Source organism: Ranitomeya imitator, chromosome 5 (assembly GCF_032444005.1).
Source record: "Ranitomeya imitator isolate aRanImi1 chromosome 5, aRanImi1.pri, whole genome shotgun sequence".
NCBI lineage: Eukaryota > Metazoa > Chordata > Amphibia > Anura > Dendrobatidae > Ranitomeya > Ranitomeya imitator.
Window position 1 is genome coordinate 276,159,782 of NC_091286.1, and position 24,442 is coordinate 276,184,223.

Below are 24,442 nucleotides of genomic sequence, written 5' to 3' on the forward strand. Positions count from 1 at the left end.
GAACAAATGAGTTTTTAGGGCACGCTTAAAACTGTGGGGATTGGGGATTAATCGTATTAACCTAGGTAGTGCATTCCAAAGAATCGGCGCAGCACGTGTAAAGTCTTGGAGACGGGAGTGGGAGGTTCTGATTATTGAGGATGCTAACCTGAAGTCATTAGCGGAGCGGAGGGTACGGGTAGGGTGGTAGACTGATACCACGGAGGAGATGTAGGGTGGTGCTGAGCCATGGAGTGCTTTGTGGATGAGGGTAGTAGTTTTGTACTGGATTCTGGAGTGGATGGGTAGCCAGTGTAATGACTGGCACAGGGTAGAGGCATCGGTGTAACGGTTGGTGAGGAATATGATCCTGGCTGCAGCATTCAGGACAGATTGGAGCGGGGAGAGTTTTGCAAGAGGGAGGCCGATTAATAGAGAGTTACAATAGTCCAGACGAGAATGAATAAGTGAAACAGTCAGAGTTTTTGCAGAGTCGAAAGTAAGAAAAGGGCGAATTCTAGAAATGTTTTTGAGATGCAGGTAAGAAGAGCGAGCCAGTGATCGGATGTAGGGGGTGAATGAAAGGTCAGAATCAAGGATGACCCCAAGGCAGCGGGCATGTTGCTTTGGAGTAATGGTGGAACCGCACACGGAGATGGCAATGTCAGGCAAAGGTAGGTTAGTAGAGGGAGAGAACACGAGGAGTTCAGTTTTTGACAGGTTTAGTTTCAGATAGAGGGAGGACATGATGTTAGAGACAGCGGTAAGACAATCACTGGTGTTTTCTAAAAAGGTCGGTGTGATATCAGGAGCAGAAGTGTATAATTGGGTGTCGTCAGCATAGAGATGGTACTGGAAACCAAATCTACTGATTGTTTGTCCAATAGGGGCAGTATACAACGAGAAGAGTAGGGGGCCTAGGACTGATCCTTGAGGAACCCCAACAGTAAGGGGAAGGTGAGAGGAGGAGGAACCAGCAAAACATACAGTGAAGGATCGGTCAGAGAGATAGGAGGAGAACCAGGAGAGAACGGTGTCCTTGAGGCCGATGGAGCGGAGCATAGTGAGGAGGAGCTGATGATCCACATTGTCGAATGCTGCAGAGAGATCCAAGAGAATTAGCATGGAGTAGTGACCATTAGATTTAGCTGTTAGTAGGTCATTAGAGACTTTAGTGAGGGCAGTTTCAGTAGAGTGTAAAGAGCGGAAGCCAGACAATGACAATGTAATGACAATGACTGTGGCTATGATGACTAGTTGTCATAGCAGTGTTTAGAAAGTGAGCGAAAAGGGCCCTTTGTCATGCTGGTAAGCAAGGTAAGCTGTATGCTAGATTCCTTGAGTGATGACAAGTGTATCATTAGCATCAAGCAGATTGCTGACGATTCGCACAACTGCTAGATAAAGATATGCGGTTTATTAAACTAATAGCAAATGCGTAGGCCTGTGCAGATTGGTCAATGGCACGCCAGTCTCTTTCCCTTCCAAGTAAAATGAGGCTTGTATATGTTCATGACATGGGTTTCAGGCCTGACAGACTGCCCACAATATAGGTCCTCGCTTGCATACACTGTATTCAGAACTTAATTCTAATGCTTTTGGTGTCTAGTAGAACCCAATTTACTGACATTGATCACACAGCCCCCCCAACTCCTGTATTATATTCACCTTACAGTGGCTTCACCCCCTGTGACAGTTGTTCCATGTGGATCCTGTGGCAAAAATGAACTGTGGAGCTTACAAAACGCAGGTTTCACAGCACCTGCTGGCCCCCTACTAATTGACAGAGAGGGCCGCATAAAGACATGGCAGTGGACATCGTGGTGGTGGTGGTGGGCAAAGCCCAAAATTCAAATGGACATATTTTAGCTGGCATTGTAAAGGGATGGGGAATATGTGTCCCCTACTTTGCTAACTATTTGGCATGAGGGAGGGACCTCCCAAATGTAGGAGTGAGAGCTCTCCCAAATGTATGATACAGGGCCACCTGAGGGCCCTTACCAAACTCAGGTTTCATGGCACCTGCTGGCACTCTGCTAATTGTCAGCGAGGGCCGCATAATGACATGGTGGTGGTGGGCAAATTCCAAAATTCAAATGAGTACATTGCAGCGCCCCAGGGTCCTGGTCGTTGCAGTAATGTCATTTTCCTCTAGGGGGAGTAATGTTACATTTGGAGGCAATAAAGGAGATCTCTTTACCAGGTACCACAAACATACAACACATTTCATACTCCAGTCCACCAGGGGGAGCTATGCTCTTATTTATTAGGGTACTCTTCACACTTAGGTAAAACTGGTGGCCTGGAGAGGAAGTTAGGCAGTTGCTGGCTGAGCTTTGCTCAGGTACTTGGTCCCTGACAGGGGTGGGAGCCAGTCAGAGGCCCAGACAGAAGGTCGCGGAGCTGCACCTGCCCCACATGTGGCAGTTCCTAAGAACGGACACGAAAAGAGAACTGTATTGTAGAGAGTGAGAAGAAGTCATAGCAAAAGAGTGGATACAAGAAGGAGTTCTGCCCTGCACAAGGCTGCCTCCTTCTGAGGCGCAGGACCACGGTAGCCGGAATACCGAAGGAGCAACAGTCTTTTATGCCTTGCTCCAGAGACCGGCCAGACAGTTAATTGCAAGTTACTGATCCGCCCTACCCCCTGACGAAGGAAACTCCTTTCCGAAACGCGCGTCGGGGTGCGCACACTTTGATGACCGGTCGGACTTAAAGGTATATCACTCTCTTTTTGGATCACTGTTATGACCTGGTGGTCAGGACAATAATGGACCTGGTGGTAAAGAGCACACGGAATGACCTGATAGTTACTGATAATAAAGGAAGAGCTCTGGGACGTGGGAACTCTGCTGACCGCAATCCCTAATCCTATCAAACACACTAGAAATAGCCGTGGATTGCGCCTAACGCTCCCTATGCAACTCGGCACAGCCTAAGGAACTAGCTAGCCCTGAAGATAGAAAAATAAAGCCTACCTTGCCTCAGAGAAATTCCCCAAAGGAAAAGGCAGCCCCCCACATATAATGACAGTGAGTAAAGATGAAAATACAAACACAGAGATTAAATAGATTTAGCAAAGTGAGGCCCGACTTACTGAACAGACCGAGGATAGGAAAGGTTACTTTGCAGTCAGCACAAAAACCTACAAAAAGACCATGCAGAGGGCGCAAAAAAGACCCTCCGCACCGACTCACGGTGCGGAGGCGCTCCCTCTGCGTCCCAGAGCTTCCAGCAAGCAAGACAACAATAAAAATAGCAAGCTGGACAGAAAAATAGCAAACCAAAGAAATACAAGCTGGAACTTAGCTTCTGCTGGGAAGACAGGTCACAAGAATGATCCAGGAGTGAACTAGACCAATACTGGAACATTGACAGGTGGCATGGAGCAAAGATCTAAGTGGAGTTAAATAGAGCAGCCAGCTAACGAATTAACCTTGTCACCTGTGGAAGGAAACTCAGAAACACCCACCAGAGGAAGTCCATGGACAGAACCAGCCGAAGTACCATTCATGACCACAGGAGGGAGCCCGACAACAGAATTCACAACAGTACCCCCCCCTTGAGGAGGGGTCACCGAACCCTCACCAGAGCCCCCAGGCCGACCAGGATGAGCCAAATGAAAGGCACGAACCAGATCGGCAGCATGAACATCAGAGGCAAAAACCCAGGAATTATCTTCCTGACCATAACCCTTCCACTTGACCAGGTACTGGAGTTTCCGTCTCGAAACACGAGAATCCAAAATCTTCTCCACCACATACTCCAACTCCCCCTCAATCAACACCGGGGCAGGAGGATCAACGGATGGAACCACAGGCGCCACGTATCTCCGCAATAACGACCTATGGAACACATTATGGATGGCAAAAGAAGCAGGAAGGGCCAAACGAAATGACACAGGATTGATAACCTCAGAAATCTTATACGGACCAATGAAACGAGGCTTAAACTTAGGAGAGGAAACCTTCATAGGAACATAACGAGATGACAACCAAATCAAATCCCCAACACGAAGTCGGGGACCCACACAGCGCCGGCGGTTAGCAAAACGTTGAGCCTTCTCCTGGGACAATGTCAAATTGTCCACCACATGAGTCCAAATCTGCTGCAACCTGTCCACCACAGTATCTACACCAGGACAGTCCGAAGACTCAACCTGCCCTGAAGAGAAACGAGGATGGAAACCAGAATTGCAGAAAAACAGCGAAACCAAAGTAGCCGAGCTGGCCCGATCATTAAGGGCGAACTCAGCCAACGGCAAAAAGGACACCCAATCATCCTGATCAGCAGAAACAAAGCATCTCAGATATGTTTCCAAAGTTTGATTAGTTCGTTCGGTTTGGCCATTTGTCTGAGGATGGAAAGCCGAGGAAAAAGACAAATCAATGCCCATCCTAGCACAAAAGGATCGCCAAAACCTCGAAACAAACTGGGAACCTCTGTCAGAAACGATGTTCTCCGGGATACCATGTAAACGAACCACATGCTGGAAAAATAATGGCACCAAATCAGAGGAGGAAGGCAATTTAGACAAAGGTACCAAATGGACCATCTTAGAAAAGCGATCACAAACCACCCAAATGACCGACATCTTTTGAGAGACGGGGAGATCCGAAATAAAATCCATAGAAATATGCGTCCAGGGCCTCTTCGGGACCGGCAAGGGCAAAAGCAACCCACTGGCACGAGAACAGCAGGGCTTAGCCCGAGCACAAGTCCCACAGGACTGCACAAAAGAACGCACATCCCGTGACAAAGACGGCCACCAAAAGGATCTAGCCACCAAATCTCTGGTACCAAAGATTCCAGGATGCCCAGCCAACACTGAACAATGAATCTCAGAGATAACTCTACTAGTCCATCTATCAGGGACAAACAGTTTCTCCGCTGGACAACGGTCAGGTCTATCAGCCTGAAATTTTTGCAGCACCCCCGCAAATCAGGGGAGATGGCAGACAAAATTACCCCCTCTTTGAGAATACCCGCCGGCTCAGGAACACCCGGAGAGTCAGGCACAAAACTCCTTGACAGGGCATCAGCCTTCACATTCTTAGAGCCCGGAAGGTACGAAACCACAAAATCAAAACGGGAGAGAAATAACGACCATCGAGCCTGTCTCGGATTCAACCGTTTGGCAGACTCAAGATAAGTCAAATTCTTGTGATCCGTCAAGACCACCACGCGATGCTTGGCTCCTTCAAGCCAATGACGCCACTCCTCGAATGCCCACTTCATGGCCAACAACTCACGATTACCAACATCATAATAACGCTCAGCAGGCGAAAACTTTCTAGAAAAGAAAGCACATGGCTTCATCACCGATCCATCAGAACTTCTTTGCGACAAAACAGCCCCTGCTCCAATCTCAGAAGCATCAACCTCAACCTGAAACGGGAGCGAAACATCTGGCTGGCACAACACAGGGGCAGAAGAAAAACGACGCTTCAACTCCTGAAAAGCCTCTACAGCTGCAGAAGACCAATTGACCACATCAGCACCCTTCTTGGTCAAATCAGTCAACGGTTTAGCAACAGTAGAAAAATTAGCGATGAAGCGCCAATAAAAATTAGCAAAGCCCAGGAACTTTTGCAGGCTCTTCACAGATGTCGGCTGAGTCCAATCGTAAATGGCCTGGACTTTAACAGGGTCCATCTCGATAGTAGAAGGGGAAAAAATGAACCCCAAAAATGAAACCTTCTGAACTCTAAAGAGACACTTTGACCCCTTCACAAACAAGGAATTCGCACGAAGGACCTGGAACACTATTCTGACCTGCTTCACATGAGACTCCCAATCATCCGAAAATATCCAGAATATCATCCAAATACACAATCAGGAATTTATCCAGGTACTCTCAGAAGATGTCATGCATAAAGGACTGAAATACTGATGGAGCATTGGAAAGCCCGAATGGCATAACCAGGTACTCAAAATGGCCCTCGGGCGTATTAAATGCTGTTTTCCATTCATCGCCTTGTTTAATACGCACAAGATTATACGCCCCTCGAAGATCTATCTTGGTGAACCAACTAGCCCCTTTAATACGAGCAAACAAATCAGACAGCAACGGCAAAGGATACTGAAATTTGACTGTAATTTTATTAAGAAGGCGGTAATCAATACAAGGTCTCAAAGAACCATCCTTCTTGGCCACAAAAAAGAACCCTGCTCCCAACGGTGATGAAGACGGGCGAATATGGCCTTTCTCCAAGGATTCCTTTATATAACTCCGCATAGCGGCGTGTTCTGGCACAGATAAATTGAATAATCGGCCCTTAGGAAACTTACTACCAGGAATCAAATTAATTGCACAATCGCAATCCCTATGAGGAGGTAGGGCACTGGCTTTGGGCTCATCAAATAAATCCCGATAATCCGACAAAAACTCTGGAACTTCAGAAGGAGTGGAAGACGAAATAGACAAAAATGGAACATCACCATGTACCCCCTGGCAACCCCAGCTGGACACAGACATAGATTTCCAGTCCAATACTGGATTATGAACCTGTAGCCATGGCAACCCCAAAACGACCACATCATGCAGATTATGCAACACCAGAAAGCGGATATCCTCCTGATGTGCAGGAGCCATGCACATGGTCAATTGGGTCCAGTACTGAGGCTTATTCTTGGCCAAAGGCGTAGCATCAATTCCTCTCAATGGAATAGGATACTGCAAGGGCTCCAAGAAAAAAACCACAGCGCCTAGCATACTCCAAGTCCATCAAATTCAGGGCAGCGCCTGAATCCACAAATGCCATAACAGAATAGGATGACAAAGAGCAGATCAGAGTAACAGACAATAGAAATTTAGACTGTACCGTACCAATGGTGGCAGACCTAGCGAACCGCTTAGTGCGCTTAGGACAATCGGAGATAGCATGAGTGGAATCACCACAGTAAAAACATAGCCCATTCCGACGTCTGTGTTCTTGCCGTTCAGCTCTGGTCAAAGTCCTATCACATTGCATAGGCTCAGGCCCATGCTCAGATAGTACCGCCAAATGGTGCACAGCTTTACGCTCACGCAAGCGTCGATCGATCTGAATGGCCAAGGACATAGACTCATTCAGACCAGCAGGCATGGGAAATCCCACCATGACATCCTTAAGGGCTTCAGAGAGACCCTTTCTGAAGATTGCTGCCAGGGCACATTCATTCCACTGAGTGAGCACAGACCACTTTCTAAACTTCTGACAATATATCTCCGCTTCATCCTGACCCTGACACAGAGCCAGCAAGATTCTCTCTGCGTGATCCACTGAATTAGGTTCGTCATAAAGCAATCCAAGCACCAGGAAGAACGCATCAACATCACACAATGCCGGATCTCTTGGCGCAAGGGAAAATGCCCAGTCTTGAGGGTCACCACGTAACAAAGAAATAATGATCTTTACTTGTTGAACAGGGTCACCTGAGGAGCAAGGTTTCAAGGCAAGAAACAATTTACAATTATTTTTGAAATTCAAGAACTTAGATCTATCACCAAAAAACAAATCAGGAATTGGAATCCTAGGCTCTGACATCGGATTCTGAACCACAAAATCTTGAATATTTTGTACCTTGTACCTTGTAGTGAGATTATCCATCCAAGAGGACAGACCTTGAATGTCCATGTTTACACCAGTGTCCTGAACCACCCAGAGGTAAAGGGGAAAAGAGAGACAAAACACACTGCAAAGAAAAAAAATGGTCTCAGAACTTCTCTTATCCCTCTATTGAGATGCATTAGTACTTTGGGCTACCTGTACTGTTATGACCTGGTGGTCAGGACAATAATGGACCTGGTGGTAAAGAGCACACGGAATGACCTGATAGTTACTGATAATAAAGGACGAGCTCTGGGATGTGGGAACTCTGCTGACCGCAATCCCTAATCCTATCAAACACACTAGAAATAGCCGTGGATTGCGCCTTACGCTCCCTATGCAACTCGGCACAGCCTAAGGAACTAGCTAGCCCTAAAGATAGAAAAATAAAGCCTACCTTGCCTCAGAGAAATTCCCCAAAGGAAAAGGCAGCCCCCCACATATAATGACAGTGAGTAAAGATGAAAATACAAACACAGAGATGAAATAGATTTAGCAAAGTGAGGCCCGACTTACTGAACAGACCGAGGATAGGAAAGGTTACTTTGCAGTCAGCACAAAAACCTACAAAAAGACCACGCAGAGGGTGCAAAAAAGACCCTCCGCACCGACTCACGGTGCGGAGGCGCTCCCTCTGCGTCCCAGAGCTTCCAGCAAGCAAGACAACAATAAAAATAGCAAGCTGGACAGAAAAATAGCAAACCAAGGAAATACAAGCTGGAACTTAGCTTCTGCTGGGAAGACAGGTCACAAGAACGATCCAGGAGTGAACTAGACCAATACTGGAACATTGACAGGTGGCATGGAGCAAAGATCTAAGTGGAGTTAAATAGAGCAGCCAGCTAACGAATTAACCTCGTCACCTGTGGAAGGAAACTCAGAAACACCCACCAGAGGAAGTCCATGGACAGAACCAGCCGAAGTACCATTCATGACCACAGGAGGGAGCCCGACAACAGAATTCACAACAGATCACCCTCTTGATTTACCCCAGTACTATTATTGCTTACTCACCTCTCTGATACACGGCTATATAAGGCCCCTCTTTGTTCACTTTGTCCATTTTACCCTCTTGGGCATTTGTGAGTTCTGGTTATGTAGCACACTGCACTTTATATTTTTTTATGAATGCAATTGAGTATTTTTGCACATTGCTTTGAGATATATTTGCATATTTGCACAAACTTTTTTCACTTTAGTTGCCTGTTCTTTATCTCACCCATTGGAATTTTGAGGGAGTCAATATACCATATACAATAAATTTTGTCTGGGTCTGATTAACCATATGTGGTCTGAAATACAGAAAATATTGGATATATTTCTTTTTATACATTTTTTCTTTGTATTTTATTATTTAATTCCTTTTTTAGTCTGGCATAATATATTATTGTCTAGTGTGTGCACAACGTTTTAATTTTTATGAAGAAATATCACGTCTATTAAATAAAGATATTTTCTACTATTATTATTCCTGTCTGGGATCTCTTCTATGGTCTTCCATTGTGTTGTGGTCCTTCCCTATACCCAGGAGGCAAGGTGGCACCCACGAGAGGCTGGGGCATGATAGAGTCCCTGTAAAAAGCCTCAAGCCACCGGTCATATGGGTTTGTCCTATCGATTTGGGGGACAGAGAGAAAGTGATAACATCAATAACATCTACAACATCTGTGAGGACCTTATGAGAGGCTTAGCAGTAAGGTACTACAACACCAAGGCGCGAGAGGAAGGCTACTGATTTCCACCTGGAAAACACAAAAAAGCACAGTAAAACCAAAAACACTCCATTGCAAAAAAAAAGCAGCTCATGTGTTCTGGTTTCACATGATTTCCACCTGGATAAGGGGACTCTGGATTTGCCTCCAAATCGGCCGGACTCTGCCTGCCCTGTGATCTGTGCTCTGGACTGTGGATGCTGAAGCCTTCAGTAAAAGGTAAAGAGACTGCAACCTTGTGTCCTCGTTCTTCACTGCGCCTCACACCATCCACCGTCTACACACGGGGAAGCCCTGGGGACACACTTCACCTGTGGGAAGGTATACCATCTAGCTGCCATAACATCACCCCAGCTCACCCATTAAAGCAGCGTCGGTCACCCTGACCGAATACCACAGGTGGCGTCACGAACATATCCCTTTAAAGACTTTTACCCCTTTAACACGGACGTCCCAAGGGCCACAGACCGGGTCAGCCACCGTGACATCCCCCTTGAGGACTGAAGGACCCGGTACCAAGTACCCCCCTTTGCCCTTGGGGGCGCTCCATACATCACTGTTGTATAAATATTGGCCCCGCAAAAGAGATCATTTTTACTTTTAAAAATGTATAAAAGGTGCGTCAGTTTTGTTACCACCAAATGCTATCTATTTGACATAGCCATATATGTTGAGCTAACTTTGACATTACTAAGGTTGTGTTGATGTTATAGAAGCACTCATATCAAAGTTTATATCCTCTTACCAAATTGCAATTATCATATTTAATATCACTGTATATTTGCAATTGCTCATTTTATCTTTCTACGCAGTTAACTCTTTTGTTTTACATTACTTCTATGACATCACATGATTAAAAACTGACTAACTGAATCCTTCTAAGCTGTATGTAGAAACATGAAGTTTATTTTCCTTGTATAAGCCACTGCAACAGTTCCTGGCAGGTCATTCAGCAGCTGGGTCAGGAGATGAAGAGGCGGAAAGATTAATACAGGGAAAACAGACTTCCTGTTTCTACACAGAAGAGAAAAGAGAAGAATTTACTGAGGAGAAAGTCAAAATGAGTAATTGTAAGTACACAGTGCTATATAATATGATGATTGCAATATATTAAAATGATACAAAGTTTAATTGGAGTACTTCTTTAAGGAATTTGATATGGATTCAATACAGTCCTAAGAGACCTTAGCAGTATTATGCATATTTTTTTCTTTTTTTTTTCTCAAGGCAATAGAAGGCATTTAAGTACTTGTGATTTGCTACAAAACACTTCTCTGAAAAAATAATTTTGTATGAAAATTTGAAAAGCTTCTATCACATAGAAATGTATTTCTATTAACATTTTTTTGTTATTTATGTTTTCTCTTCCTGAGAAACTCCTTTAAGTTAAAAAAAAAAATGAAAATATGCTGTAATGCAGAATATATGTGCATGTTAGCTTAAGATTAAAAATAGACGTACATTTTACCATGGAAAAGATTAAGAAACTAGGCATCGCAATTAATTAGCATTTATGTCTAATAACATTTTTATAAGGTACAAATTATACTGGATGCCCTAGGAATGGACATATTGTTGTATAATGTAAATGATCTTAATTACCTTTATCATTTCCTCATATGTCAAGAAAAGTATGTCAAAATCCTCCTTGTGCTGGTACCAGCCCCTTAGATGATCAAACCACGAGCTTCCGAAGACTGTAAAATAAGATAAACTTTATCATTATAGAATTTGTAAATAGATTAACAGTTTACAATTTTGATGATCACTCTTGAATTAAATTTGAGGGCTAATCTACAAATTAGAAACTACCACTTTGTTAGGAAGCACTATGGCAGTTTGTTAGGAAGCACTACGGCAGTTTCTGTCTTCAGTTTGTTGCTAAAGAAAGACAATCTGTCACCAGCTTTATGCTACCTTATCTCAGAGCAGCATAATGTAGGGGCAAAGACCCTGGTTCCAACAATGTGTAATTTACTTGGCTTCTGGCTGCATTTGTGATTAAGTCACTGTTTTATCTACTGTAATTTTACCAGTTCTCTGAATGTGGAGCTGCTTGGAATTAGAGATGAGCGGTGTTCGAGTCGAACTGTTCGTCAATTTCAAATTCAAGCTGTTTTGGGCGGTGTTCGAGTCGTTCGACGAACCTGAACAATTTGCTTAAAATTCAGCTGTTCGAGTTTCTGTTCGATAACTGTTTGTTCACCAAAAGCCTAGCTTGATTTGCACATTAAAACTGTTCATCATTGTTAATAGACTGTTTCAGTGTGAAGTGGGCAGGGGGGGGGCGGGGAATAGATCTGTGCTGAAATAATGCCGATCTCCATTTTTTTTTTCTTTCCCGCATTTACAGTGGGGCGGTGCAGTCTCTCAGCATATCAGCAGTGTGCATGTGATGCACACAAGCAAGGGCATGTGTCATTGGCTGTGTATGTCACATGTCCTTGCCCTATAAGAACCAGCCATTTCCTCACTGCTGCAGCTTAGTGTTAGATGGCACCGCTGCTGCTGTGGGAACTATACAGACAAATAGTGTTTTTTTGGAGAGAATTGTCAGAGAGCTAGGTTTAGGGAGTCGGGAGGAGTCGGGACTAGTTGTAATATCAGCCCTTTTCAGGGTAGGTTACAGTAGTTCATAGCACTGTTTGCCAGGCAGGTCTGTGCCAGTGCTGTGCAAGTGTTTGTCACAGCATTTGGTGCAATCTAGCTCAGCCAATCCTTTTGGGCAAGTAGCATTGTCTGATATTCATCTGAGTAGCCCGCCTGTGAAGCTAGCTACATCGCCTGTGTATCTCAATTTTCACTGCATCTAATCCGGTTGATACTTTAGGGCCTAGGAGCAGTGTCTGCATGTCAGCAGAGTAGCCCACCTGTGAAACAAACTATCGCCTGTGTATCTCAACCTTCACTGCATCTAATCCAGTTGATAGTTTAGGGCCTAGGAGCAGTGTCTGCACATCAGCAGAGTAGCCTGCCTGTGAAACAAACTATACCGCCTGTGTATCTCAATTTTCACTGCATCTAATGCAGTTGATAGTTTAGGGCCTATGAGCAGTGTCTGCACTTCAGCAGAGTAGCCTGCCTGTGAAACAGACTATACCGCCTGTGTATCTCAATTTTCACTGCATCTAATCCAGTTGATAGTTTAGGGCCTAGGAGCAGTGTCTGCACGTCAGCAGAATAGCCTGCCTGTGAAACAAACTAAACCGCCTGTGTATCTCAATTTTCTCTGCATCTAATCCGGTTGATAGTTTAGGGCCTAGGAGCAGTGTCTGCATGTCAGCAGAGTAGCCCGCCTGTGAAACAAACTATCGCCTGTGTATCTCACTTTTCACTGCATCTAATCCAGTTGATAGTTTAGGGCTTAGCAGCAGTGTCTGCACGTCAGCAGAGTAGCCCGCCTGTGAAACTAACTATAATGCCTGTGTATCTCAATTTTCACTGCATCTAATCCAGTTATTAGTTTTGGGCCTAGTACCACAGTTTGGCCACTCAGTTCTGCTCGGTTTTCATCCATTGGTTGTTGTGCTAACAACTACAGATACAGAGTTGCCAATTAGTTAAGCACTAAAATGAGTGGCAAAAGGCCTGCTGCTGGTGTAAAGGGGAATAGGCATGTTGGAAAGGGAAAAAAAGGTTGTGTCTGTGGGGTAGGTGGTCAAGCAACAGTAACATCTGCAGAAGAAAGACCATCTTCCAGCCAAAGTAAGATGTCTACTTCTTTTCGTGGACAATCTGATATGATCCCTTTCTAACGACCATCGCTACAAGCATCGCCCAAAATTCCAGATGAGGCACAAACACAGCAGGTGCTTGAACGGATATCAAGTGCTCGTTCAAGTGGGCTCTCCTTCATGTCAACTTCAACATCACAACTACTCCAGTCGTCAGAGTTGTCACCCCAATCGCACTTGCTTCCTCACAGCTCCCAAGTCTCCAGCTGCCCATCTGAGCATGGGGTAAAACACATGGTTAAGTCTGTAGAGCTGTTTACGCATACTATAGCCTGGGAATAAGAGGTCTGCTCTAGAGCTTCTGTGAATCCAGACAAGGAAATGATCTGCACTGATGCCCAGAATCTTTGTGAGTCGGATCCAGGCCCAGATGATGAAGGTACTGAGCATAATGTAGACCCTCGTTCCCAAACTGTAACTCCTGTTGGTGGAGACAATGAGGAAGATGATGATGAGACTGAGATAACTGATTGGACCGAAAACTTGACTTTTCGGTCGGGGCAGGAAGAAGTTGGCTCTGAGGATGACGGGCGTGAGAACACACAGGATGATGATGACGAGTTTGTAGACCCCACTTACTGTCAACTCCCAGTCCGCCAGTCCATGAGGTCAGCAGAGGAGTTGGAGGAGGATGCTAGTGACAAGTCTGACAACAAGGTAACGGTGCACCTTCCTGGACAGAGACTGAGTACTGGAAGCACGTCAACAACTGCATCCTCAACCCCAACTGTGCCTCAGACCAGAAGTCGTGGTGGCTCTTCAGGTCGCACGTTTTCTAAGCCTTGCATAGCCTGGGCATTTTTTGACATCGCAAAGGAGGACCCAACTCATGTTGTCTGTAAGATTTGTCAACAAAATCTCAGTAGAGGCCAAAAAATCACTAGCCTGAGTACTACATGCATGAACCGTCACATGGATATGAGGCATAAGTTGCAGTGGAAGCTCACTGTGCTACAATGCGGTCTAGTGGGCCAGGTCAACCACCGTCTGCCCCATCAAGTGCATCCGCGTCCTCTTCATCCTCTGTGACTGTGGGGACAGCAGTCACACATGGTTTTGGATGCAAACCTTCCACCTCTTTATCCGCAACAGCCAGTGTGATTGGCAGGTTGTCAGGACATTTGCACGTGGAACCACCTTCTGGTGTTGAGCGCTCTCCGACATTGACACCACATTTTGATCAAGGCAACATAACATCTCCACCTGCACCTTCCTCACAGACCAGCAGTTTGCCGGGGACACCCTACTCAACTCCGTCTAAGCACGGCAGCCAACCCTCAGTCCCTCAGATGTGGACAAGTAAAAGACCATTTCCTCCTAGCCATGACAAAGCTAAGAGGTTGAATTTCTCCATCTGCAAGCTGTTGGCTACAGAAATGCTGCCTTTCCGCCTGGTGGACACAGAGGATTTTCGAGACCTTATGTCCGTCGCAGTGCCCCAGTACCAGATGCCCAGTCACCACTACTTCTCAAAGAAAGCTGTGCCTGCGCTACACCAGCATGTCGCACACAACATCACTGCTTCCTTGAGAAACTCAGTGTGTGACAGGGGGCATTTTACCACAGACACTTGGACGAGTAAACATGGACAGGGGTGTTACATGTCGTTGACTGGGCACTGGGTAACTACGGTGACATCAGGAGAAGGGGCTTCTGTCCGAGTCTTGCTATCCCCATGAGTTGCTCGTCGATCCTCTGTATCTAGACGTTCCTCCACTGCTTCTGCCTCCACAACCTCCTCTCGGTCCTCCACCTGCACCCAAAGCCTCTCTGGTAATGCCACCTGCGTTGTAACTGGGCAGAAGGAATCTTGCACACCTCCTCATTATGCTGTCACCAGGGCTCAATGGCATCAGGCAGTGTTTACATTGAAATGTCTGGGGAATGTGAGTCACATAGCTGAGGAGTTGTTGTCAGCTCTGGAGACCAAGTTCCATCAATGGTTGTCTCCACTCAACCTGCAGCCAGGGAAGGCTGTGTGCGACAATGCTGCAAACCTGGGTGCGGTCCTTCGCCGGGGCAATGTCACACACGTGCCTTGTATGGCTCACGTTTTGAACCTGGTTGTCCAGCAATTTTTACATCACTATCCCGGACTAGATGGGCTTCTGCAGAGGGCACGGTCGCTGTATGCTCACTCCCGCCGTTCGCATCCCGCAGCTCGACGACTTGCATCTCTACAGAAGTCATTGGGCCTGCCAGTTCACTGGCTGAAATACGATGTGCCCACGCGGTGGAATTCAACTCTGCATATGTTGTAGCGACTGTGGCAGCACCGACGAACTGGCTCTGGGCATGGAAGACTGAGATGAGGGAGACCTTGATCAAATTTCTGTTGTGTGAGGTTGGGGGGAGAGGGCAGACGAAGGATGAGGGAAGACTGAGATGAGGGAGACCTTGGTCAAATTTCTGTTGTGTGAGGTTGGGGGGAGAGGGCAGACGAAGGAAGCATGATTCTCACCTCACCACCATCAAGACAGCAAGGACTTGGTCCTCCTGGATGCGCAAGACACATGAGTGCCTTCTTGCTGCACTATCTGCAACATGACCCTCGGATTGTCAGAATCCGAAGTAATGCCGACTACTGGGTTGTCACACTCTTAGATCCCCGGTACAAAAGCAAATTTGGTGAAATAATTCCTGCCATAGAAAGGGATTCATGCATGCAGGAGTATCAGCAGAGACTCTTACAAAATCTAACATCTGCATTTCCACAAAACACCAGTGGTGCACGAAGTGAATCTCTGAGTTCTAACTTGCCAACCGTGGGACTATCGAGTCATCACTCAAACCATAACAGTAACATCGTATCTGGTGGTAACAGCAATTTTTTCCAATCATTTCAAGATTTTTTTAGACCATCCTTTGCAAGGCCACAGGAGACAAGAAGTCTGACGCACAACCAACGCCTAGAGAGGATGGTACAAGAGTATCTCCAAGTTAACATCGATGCCATGACTGTGGAACTGGACCCTTGCTCATTTTGGGCTTCCAATCTTGAAAAATGGCCTGAGCCCACCACTCATGCCTTGGAGATCTTGTCGTGCCCCGCAGCCAGCGATCTCTCTGAACGTGTGTTCAGCGCTGCTGGTGGTGTGCTGACAGATAAGCGCACGTGGCTGTCCAGTGACAATGTAGACTGTTGTGAATTCTGTGGCAGAGCTCCCTCCTGTGGTCACAAGTGGTACTTCGGCTGATTCTCTCTGTGAGCTTCCGTTGGTGGAGGAAAGTGGTACTGCGGCTTCTGAGTTTCCTTCCTCAGGTGATGTGGTGAAGTCGTTAGGTGCTGCCCTATTTAACTCTACCTAGTGCTTTGATCCTGGCCTCCAGTCAATGTTCTAGTATTGGACCTGTTTCCTCCTGGATCGTTCCTGTGGCCTGCTGCTCTGCATAGCTAAGTTCTGCTTTGCTATTTTGTTTGCTGTTTTTTTCTGTCCAGCTTGTCTATTTGTTTTTTCCTGCTTGCTGGAAGCTCTGGGACGCAGAGGGTGTACCTCCGTGCCGTTAGTTCGGTACGGAGGGTCTTTTTGCCCCCTTTGCGTGGTTTTTGTAGGGTTTTGTGTTGACCGCAAAGTTACCTTTCCTATCCTCGCTCTGTTCAGAAAGTCGGGCCTCACTTTGCTAAATCTATTTCATCTCTACGTTTGTCTTTTCATCTTAACTCACAGTCATTATATGTGGGGGCTGCCTTTTCCTTTGGGGTATTTCTCTGAGGCAAGGTAGGCTTATTTTCTATCTTCAGGCTAGCTAGTTTCTCAGGCTGTGCTGAGTTGCATAGGGAGCGTTAGGCGCAATCCACGGCTGCCTCTAGTGTGTTGGAGAGGATTAGGGATTGCGGTCAGCAGAGTTCCCACGTCTCAGAGCTCGTTCTATGTTTTTGGGTTATTGTCAGGTCACTGTATTTGCTCTGACCTCTATGTCCATTGTGGTACTGAATTATCTTATCATAACAGTAGACAGACTAACGTTCATCAAGATGAACAAATCCTGGATCCGCAAGGACTTTTCTACCCCTGTGTCATCTTGGGGAAACTAAAAGCTTGATGATTATTGAAAATCGCCTTACCAACTGTTTTAAAAAAACTCTGGCAAAATTGATGCCACTTAAAGGGACACTGTCACCTGAATTTGGAGGGAACAATCTTCAGCCATGGAGGCGGGGTTTTGGGTTTTTGATTCACCCTTTCCTTACCCGCTGGCTGCATGCTGGCTGCAATATTGGATTGAAGTTCATTCTCTGTCCTCCGTAGTACATGCCTGCACAAGGCAATCTTGCCTTGCGCAGGCGTGCACTATGGAGGACAGAGAATGAACTTCAATCCAATATTGCAGCCAGCATGCAGCCAGCGGGTAAGGAAAGGGTGAATCAAAAACCCCAAAACCCCGCCTCCATGGCTGAAGATTGTTCCCTCCAAATTCAGGTGACAGTGTCCCTTTAATTGGTGTTTGTGGCCGATGTTTTGGAAAAAATGGAGACTCTTTATTTAGTCCCCTTGCTGAGTTTTAAATGGCGTTGCCATCGTCAATTCTAGGTGGGTGGGGTCGTCGGCAGAGTTGTTTACTCATACTATGGCCTGGGAGTCAGAGGTCTGCTCCAAAGCTTCAATGTCTGCTAGTTAGCAGAGTAGCCCAGCCACCCACTGCCTGTTTATCTAAGTACTATTTTTAATGGCATCTGTCCCAGGAAATCCTTTTGGGCCTAGTAGAATTTAGTGCTATTCAGCAGCGTGCCCCACCCATGAAGCAAGCTACACCACCTGTTTACCTAACTACTATTTTGTATTGGCATCTAACCCAGGAAATCCTTTTGGGCCTTGTTGACTTTGGTGCTACTCAGCAGCGTACCCCACCCATGAAGCAAGCTTCACCGCCTGTTTACCTAAGTACTATTTTGTAACGGCATCTAGCCCAGGAAATCCCTTTGGGCCTAGTAGAATTTGGTGCAACTCAGAAGCGTACCCTATCCATGAAGCAAGCTACACCGCCTGTTTACCTAAGTACTATTTTGTAACGGCATCTAGCCCAGGAAATCCTTTTGGGCCTTGTAGAATTTGGTGCTACTCAGCAGTGTACCCCACCAATGAAGCAAGCTACACCGCCTGTTTACCTAAGTACTATTTTGTAATGGCATCTAGCCCAGGAAATCCTTTTGGGCCTTGTAGAAGTTGGTGCTACTCAGCAGCATACCCCACCAATGAAGCAAGCTACACCGCCTGTTTACCTAACTAGTATTTTGTAACGGCATCTAGCCCAGGAAATCCTTTTGGGCCTAGTAGAATTTGGTGCAACTCAGCAGCATACCCCACCCATGAAGGAAGCTACACCGCCTGTTTACCTAAGTACTATTTTTTAACGGCATCTGCCCCAGGAAATCCTTTTGGGCCTAGTAGCAGTTTCTGCTACTCAGCAGAGTACCCCACCCATGAAGCAAGCTACACCGCCTTTTTTCTTTCTCAATCTAACCCCTCAGCTCTGGGGTGTCCACTCTCCCTCCAGCTCTCTCCTTCTCACAGGTGGACTATCGCGTGTTTTCACACTGTGGAGAATCTTTTGGGCCCAGGCATAAGAAGTCGTTGAGGTAATGGATAATATGTGCCACCTTACAAACGTCCATGACGACACATTCGAGGAAGCAACTAAATGCCTCAAGTAGTGAGCAGGATATGGAGCACCCCATGGGCAAACAGCGATCTATGTAGTATGCTCCTTCACAGAAGCAGCCCAATGGGAGGACACTATTCGGAGGCACAGATAGTAACTAGTGTTGAGCATTCCGATACCGCAAGTATCGGGTATCGGCCGATACTTGCGGTATCGGAATTCCGATACCGAGATCCGATATTTTTGTGATATCGGGTATCGGTATCGGAAGTGTAAAATAAAGAATTAAAATAAAAAATATTGTTATATTCACCTCTCCGGCGGCCCCTGGACATCAGCGGGAGGATCCGGCGTCCGGCACGGCTTCTTTCTTCAAAATGCGCGCCTTCAGGACCTGTGGAATGACGTCCCGGCTTCTGATTGGTCGCGTGCCGCCCATGTGACCGCCACGCGACCAATCAGAAGCCGCGACGTCATTCCTCAGCTAAAGTCCTAGAATGAGCGCCTTCTAGGACCTGAGGAATGATGTCGCGGCTTCTGATTGGTCGCGTGGCGGTCACATGGGCGGCACGCGACCAATCAGAAGCCGGGACGTCATTCCACAGGTCCTGAAGGCGCGCATTTTGAAGAAAGAAGCCGTGCCGGACGCCGGATCCTCCCGCTGATGTCCAGGGGCCGCCGGAGAGGTGAATATAACAATATTTTTTATTTTAATTCTTTATTTTACACTTTAATATGGATCCCAGGGCCTGAAGGAGAGTTTCCTCTCCTTCAGACCCTGGGATCCATGAGGATACATTCCGATACTTGATGTCCCATTGACTTGTATTGGTATCGGATATCGGTATCGGCGATATCCGATATTTTTCGGGTATCAGCCGATACTATCCGATACCGATACTTTCAAGTATCGGACGGTATCGCTCAACACTAATAGTAACCAAAACGCCCCCTCAATGTCTGTTTTGGCCATTAGGGTGCCCCTTACCATCTTCTTGACCCGCCTCATTGCCTCATCAGAGGAAGTACAGTACATAGTACTGTACTTGGTTCCGCATCGATGTTATCGTTTACTGACCTACCCCTTGGATGTGACAAATGGTGGATTAGTCCATGGGTGGACATACCGCCTGTTCAACCTGTGCAACCGCACAGGGGCCCAGAGCGGGAGGGGGCCCCCAACAGGCATACAAAGCAATGAATATGAATGACAGCCAGCGGTAGTATTACTGCTAACAGGAGAAGCAGGGGGGCCCGTTCTGCTGCACGCATGTGATATGACAGATAAACGGGCCCCCCTCCTCACCTGCTAGCATATATTATGTGTTATAACCTGGTGGTGAGGACAATAATGGACCTGGTGGTTAAGTGCACACGGAATGACCTGATAGTTACTAATAATACAGGACAAGCTCTGAGACGTGGGAACTCTGCTGACCGCAATCCCTAATCCTATCACACACACTAGAAATAGCCGTGGATTGCTCCTAACGCTCCCTATGCAACTCTCACAGCCTAAGGAACTAGCTAGCCCTAGAGATAGAAAAATAAAGCCTACCTTGCCTCAGAGAAATTCCCCAAAGGAACAGGCAGCCCCCCACATATAATGACTGTGAGTTAAGATGAAAATTACAAACACAGAGATGAAATAGATTTAGCAAAGTGAGGCCCGACTTACTGAACAGACAGAGGATAGGAAAGGTAACTTTGCGGTCAGCACAAAAAACTACAAAAAGACCATGCAGAGGGCGCAAAAAGACCCTCCGCACCGACTCACGGTGCGGAGGCGCTCCCTCTGCGTCCCAGAGCTTCCAGCAAGCAAGACAAAAATCAAAATAGCAAGCTGGACAGAAAAAATAGCAAACAGAGAAAAACAAGCAGGAACTTAGCTTCTGCTGGGAAGACAGGTCACAAGAACGATCCAGGAGCGAACTACACCAATACTGGAACATTGACAGGTGGCATGGAGCAAAGATCTAGGTGGAGTTAAATAGAGCAGCCAGCTAACGAATTAACCTTGTCACCTGTGGAAGGAACCTCAGAAGCCGCAGCCCCACTCACAACCACCAGAGGAAGCCCATGGACAGAACCAGCCGAAGTACCATTCATGACCACAGGAGGGAGCTTAACAACAGAATTCACAACAATTATGCTGCTGTCCAGCCGGCTGTCACTGCTGTGGTCTGCGGTGAGGTGACGGGTGGCAGACACTGGACCAGGAAGAGAGGACGGAGGGGGAGGGCCTCTCAGTCACAGTGAGTCACTGAAGCTTGCTCAGGACCTGTGATGAGGTCACAGGAGGGGAGGAGTCAGGAGTCACATGATCAGGGGCCTCCGTGTGTATTGCAGGACTCTGCTGTTCTGTCATGGTGCTAGACGGTAAGGTTATGTGTGGGGTCGGAGTTGTTTATAGTGTGGATGTAGCAGAGCCGTGTGTGTGTGTACGAGGTGTTTGGAGCGGAGCCGTGTGTGTGTATGAGGTGTTCAGAGTGGAGCCGTGTGTGTGTATGAGGTGTACAGAGTGGAGCCGTGTGTATGTACGAGGTGTACAGAGCGGACCTGTGTGTATGTACGAGGTGTACAGAGGGGACCCGTGTGTATGTACGAGGTGTACAGAGCGGACCCGTGTGTATGTACGAGGTGTACAGAGCGGACCTGTGTGTATGTACGAGGTGTACAGAGCGGACCTGTGTGTATGTACGAGGTGCACAGAGCGGACCCGTGTGCATGGGCGGACATACCGCCTGTTCAACCTGTGCAACCGCACAGGGGCCCAGAGCGGGAGGGGGCCCCCGACGGGCATACAAAGCAATGAATATGAATGACAGCCGGCGGTAGTATTACTGCTAACAGGAGAAGCAGGGGGGCCCGCTCTGCTGCACGCATGTGATATGACAGTTAAACGGGCCCCCCTCCTCAACTGCTAGCATATATTATGATGCTGTCCAGCCGGCTGTCACTGCTGTGGTCTGCGGTGAGGTGACGGGTGGCAGACGCTGTACCAGGAAGAGAAGACAGAGGGGGAGGGCCTCTCAGTCACAGTGAGTCACTGAAGCTTGCTCAGGACCTGTGATGAGGTCACAGGAGGGGAGGAGTCAGGAGTCACATGATCAGGGGCCTCCGTGTGTATTGCTGGACTCTGCTGTTCTGTCATGGTGCTAGACGGTAAGCTTATGTGTGGGGTCAGCGTTGTTTATAGTGTGGATGTAGCAGAGCCGTGTGTGTGTGTGTATGAGGTGTTCAGAGCGGAGCCGTTTGTGTGTGTATGAGTTGTACAGAGCGGAGCCGTGTGTATGTACGAGGTGTACAGAGCGGACCCGTGTGTATGTACGGAGTGTACAGAGCGGACCCGTGTGTATGTACGAGGTGTACAGAGCGGACCCGAGCCGTGTGTATGTACGAGGTGTACAGAGCGGAGCCGTGTGTTTGAGGTGTACAGAGTGGAGCCTTGTGTGTATGAGGTGTACGGAGCGGAGCCGTGCGTGTGTATGAGGTGTACGGAGCGGAGCCGTGTGCATGAGGTGTACGGAGCGGAGCTGTGTGTATGTATGAGGTGTACAGAGCAGAGCCGTGTGTGTGTATGAGGTGTACAGAGCGGAGCTGTTTGTGTGTTAGGTGTATGGAGCGGAGCCGTGTGTGTATGAGGTGTACGGAGTGGAGCCATGTGTGTGTATGAGGTGTACGGAGCGGAGCCGTGAGTGTGTATGAGGTGTACGGAGCAGAGCCGTGTGTGTATGAGGTGTACAGAGCAGAGCCGTGTGTGTATGAGGTGTATAGAGCAGAGCCGTGTGTGTATGAGGTGTACGGAGCTGAGCCGTGTGTGTGTGTATGAGGTGTACGGAGCAGAGCCGTTTGTGTGTTAGGTGTTCGGAGCGGAGCCGTGTGTGTATGAGGTGTACGGAACAGAGCTGTGTGTGTGTATGAGGTGTACGGAGCGGAGCCGTGTGTGTGTATGAGGTGTACGGAGCAGAGCCGTGTGTGTGTATGAGGTGTACGGAGCGGAGCCGTGTGTGTGTGAGGTGTACGGAGCGGAGCCGTGTGTGTGTATAAGGTGTACGGAGCGGAGCCGTGTGTGTGTGTATGAGGTGTACGGAGCGGAGCCGTGTGTGTATGAGGTGTACGGAGCGGAGCCTTGTGTGTGTATGAGGTGTACGGAGCGGAGCCGTGTGTGTATGAGGTGTACGGAGCGGAGCCGTGTGTGTATGAGGTGTACGGAGCGGAGCCGTGTGTGTGTATGAGGTGTACGGAGCGGAGCCGTGAGTGTGTATGAGGTGTACGGAGCAGAGCCGTGTGTGTGTATGAGGTGTACGGAGCAGAGCAGTGTGTGTATGAGGTGTACGGAGCTGAGCCGTGTGTGTGTGTATGAGGTGTACGGAGAGGAGCTCTGTGTGTATGAGGTGTACGGAGCAGAGCCGTGAGTGTATGAGGTGTATGGAGCGGAGCTGCATGTGTAGGAGTAACTATGCGTGGCCATTATACTGTGCGCAGTATCATGTGTGGCCATTATACAGTATGTAGTATCATGTAGGGCCGTCATACAGTATGTAGCATCATGTGTGGCCATTATACAGTATGGAGCACTGTGTGGCCATTATACAGTATGGAGCATCGTGTGGCCATTATACAGTATGGAGCATCGTGTGGCCATTATACAGTATGGAGCATTGTGTGATCATTATACAGTATAGAGCATCATGTGTGGCCATTACACAGTATGGAGCATCATGTGTGGCCATTATACAGTATGGAGCATCATGTGTGGTCATTATACAGTATGGAGCATCATGTGTGGCCATTATACAGTATGGAGCATCATGTGTGGCCATTATACAGTATGGAGCACTGTGCAAAATTTTGTGGCTCTAGCTGCGACGGTGCAGATGCCAATCCCGGACATTCACACATACATATATACATACATTATACTGTGCGCAGTATCATGTGTGGCCATTATACAGTATGTAGTATCATGTAGGGCCGTCATACAGTATGTAGCATCATGTGTGGCCATTATACAGTATGGAGCACTGTGTGGCCATTATACAGTATGGAGCATCGTGTGGCCATTATACAGTATGGAGCATCGTGTGGCCATTATACAGTATGGAGCATTGTGTGATCATTATACAGTATAGAGCATCATGTGTGGCCATTACACAGTATGGAGCATCATGTGTGGCCATTATACAGTATGGAGCATCATGTGTGGCCATTATACAGTATGGAGTATCATGTGTGGTTATTATGCAGTATGGAGCATCATGTGTGGCCATTAGGCCTGTTTCACACGTCAGTGTCTCCGGTACGTGAGGTGACAGTTTCCTCACGTACCGGGGACACTGACACACGTAGACACATAAAGATCACTGCATCTGTTCAGATGTCAGTGATTTTTTGCGGACCGTGTCTCCGTGTGCCAAACACGGAGACATGTCAGTGTTCGTGGGAGCGCACGTATTACACGGACCCATTAAAGTCAATGGGTCCGTGTAAAACACGTACCGCACACGGACGTTGTCCGTGTGCAGTCCGTGTGCCGTGCATGGGACAGCGCTACATTAAGCGCTGCCCCCCCCCCACTGGTGCTGAATCTGTGATTCATATCTTCCCTGCAGCAGCGTTTGCTGCATAGAAGATATGAATAATAGTGTTTAAAATAAAGATCTATGTACCCCCCGCCCTCCCACCCCCTGTGCGCCCCCCCTGCTGTTCTGAAAATACTCACCCGCCTCCCTTGTTGGCTGTCGCTGCTTCCTGGTCTGGCCGCATCTTTACCTGTATGCGGTCACGTGGGGCCGCCGATTACAGTCATGAATATGTGGCT

General features: G+C 47.4%; 1 protein-coding gene across 2 annotated transcripts in view; it reads right to left on the reverse strand.

The window, feature by feature from the left end:
* The window catches only part of LOC138637470 (amine sulfotransferase-like), a 132,560-nt gene that overhangs the window by 30,694 nt on the left and 77,424 nt on the right, over nucleotides 1-24,442 (reverse strand). For both annotated transcript variants that reach the window (XM_069726184.1, XM_069726185.1), the window contains exon 5: nucleotides 10,886-10,980. In XM_069726184.1, coding sequence (XP_069582285.1) covers nucleotides 10,886-10,980 — 95 coding nt within the window. The remainder of the gene's footprint in view (nucleotides 1-10,885; nucleotides 10,981-24,442) is intronic.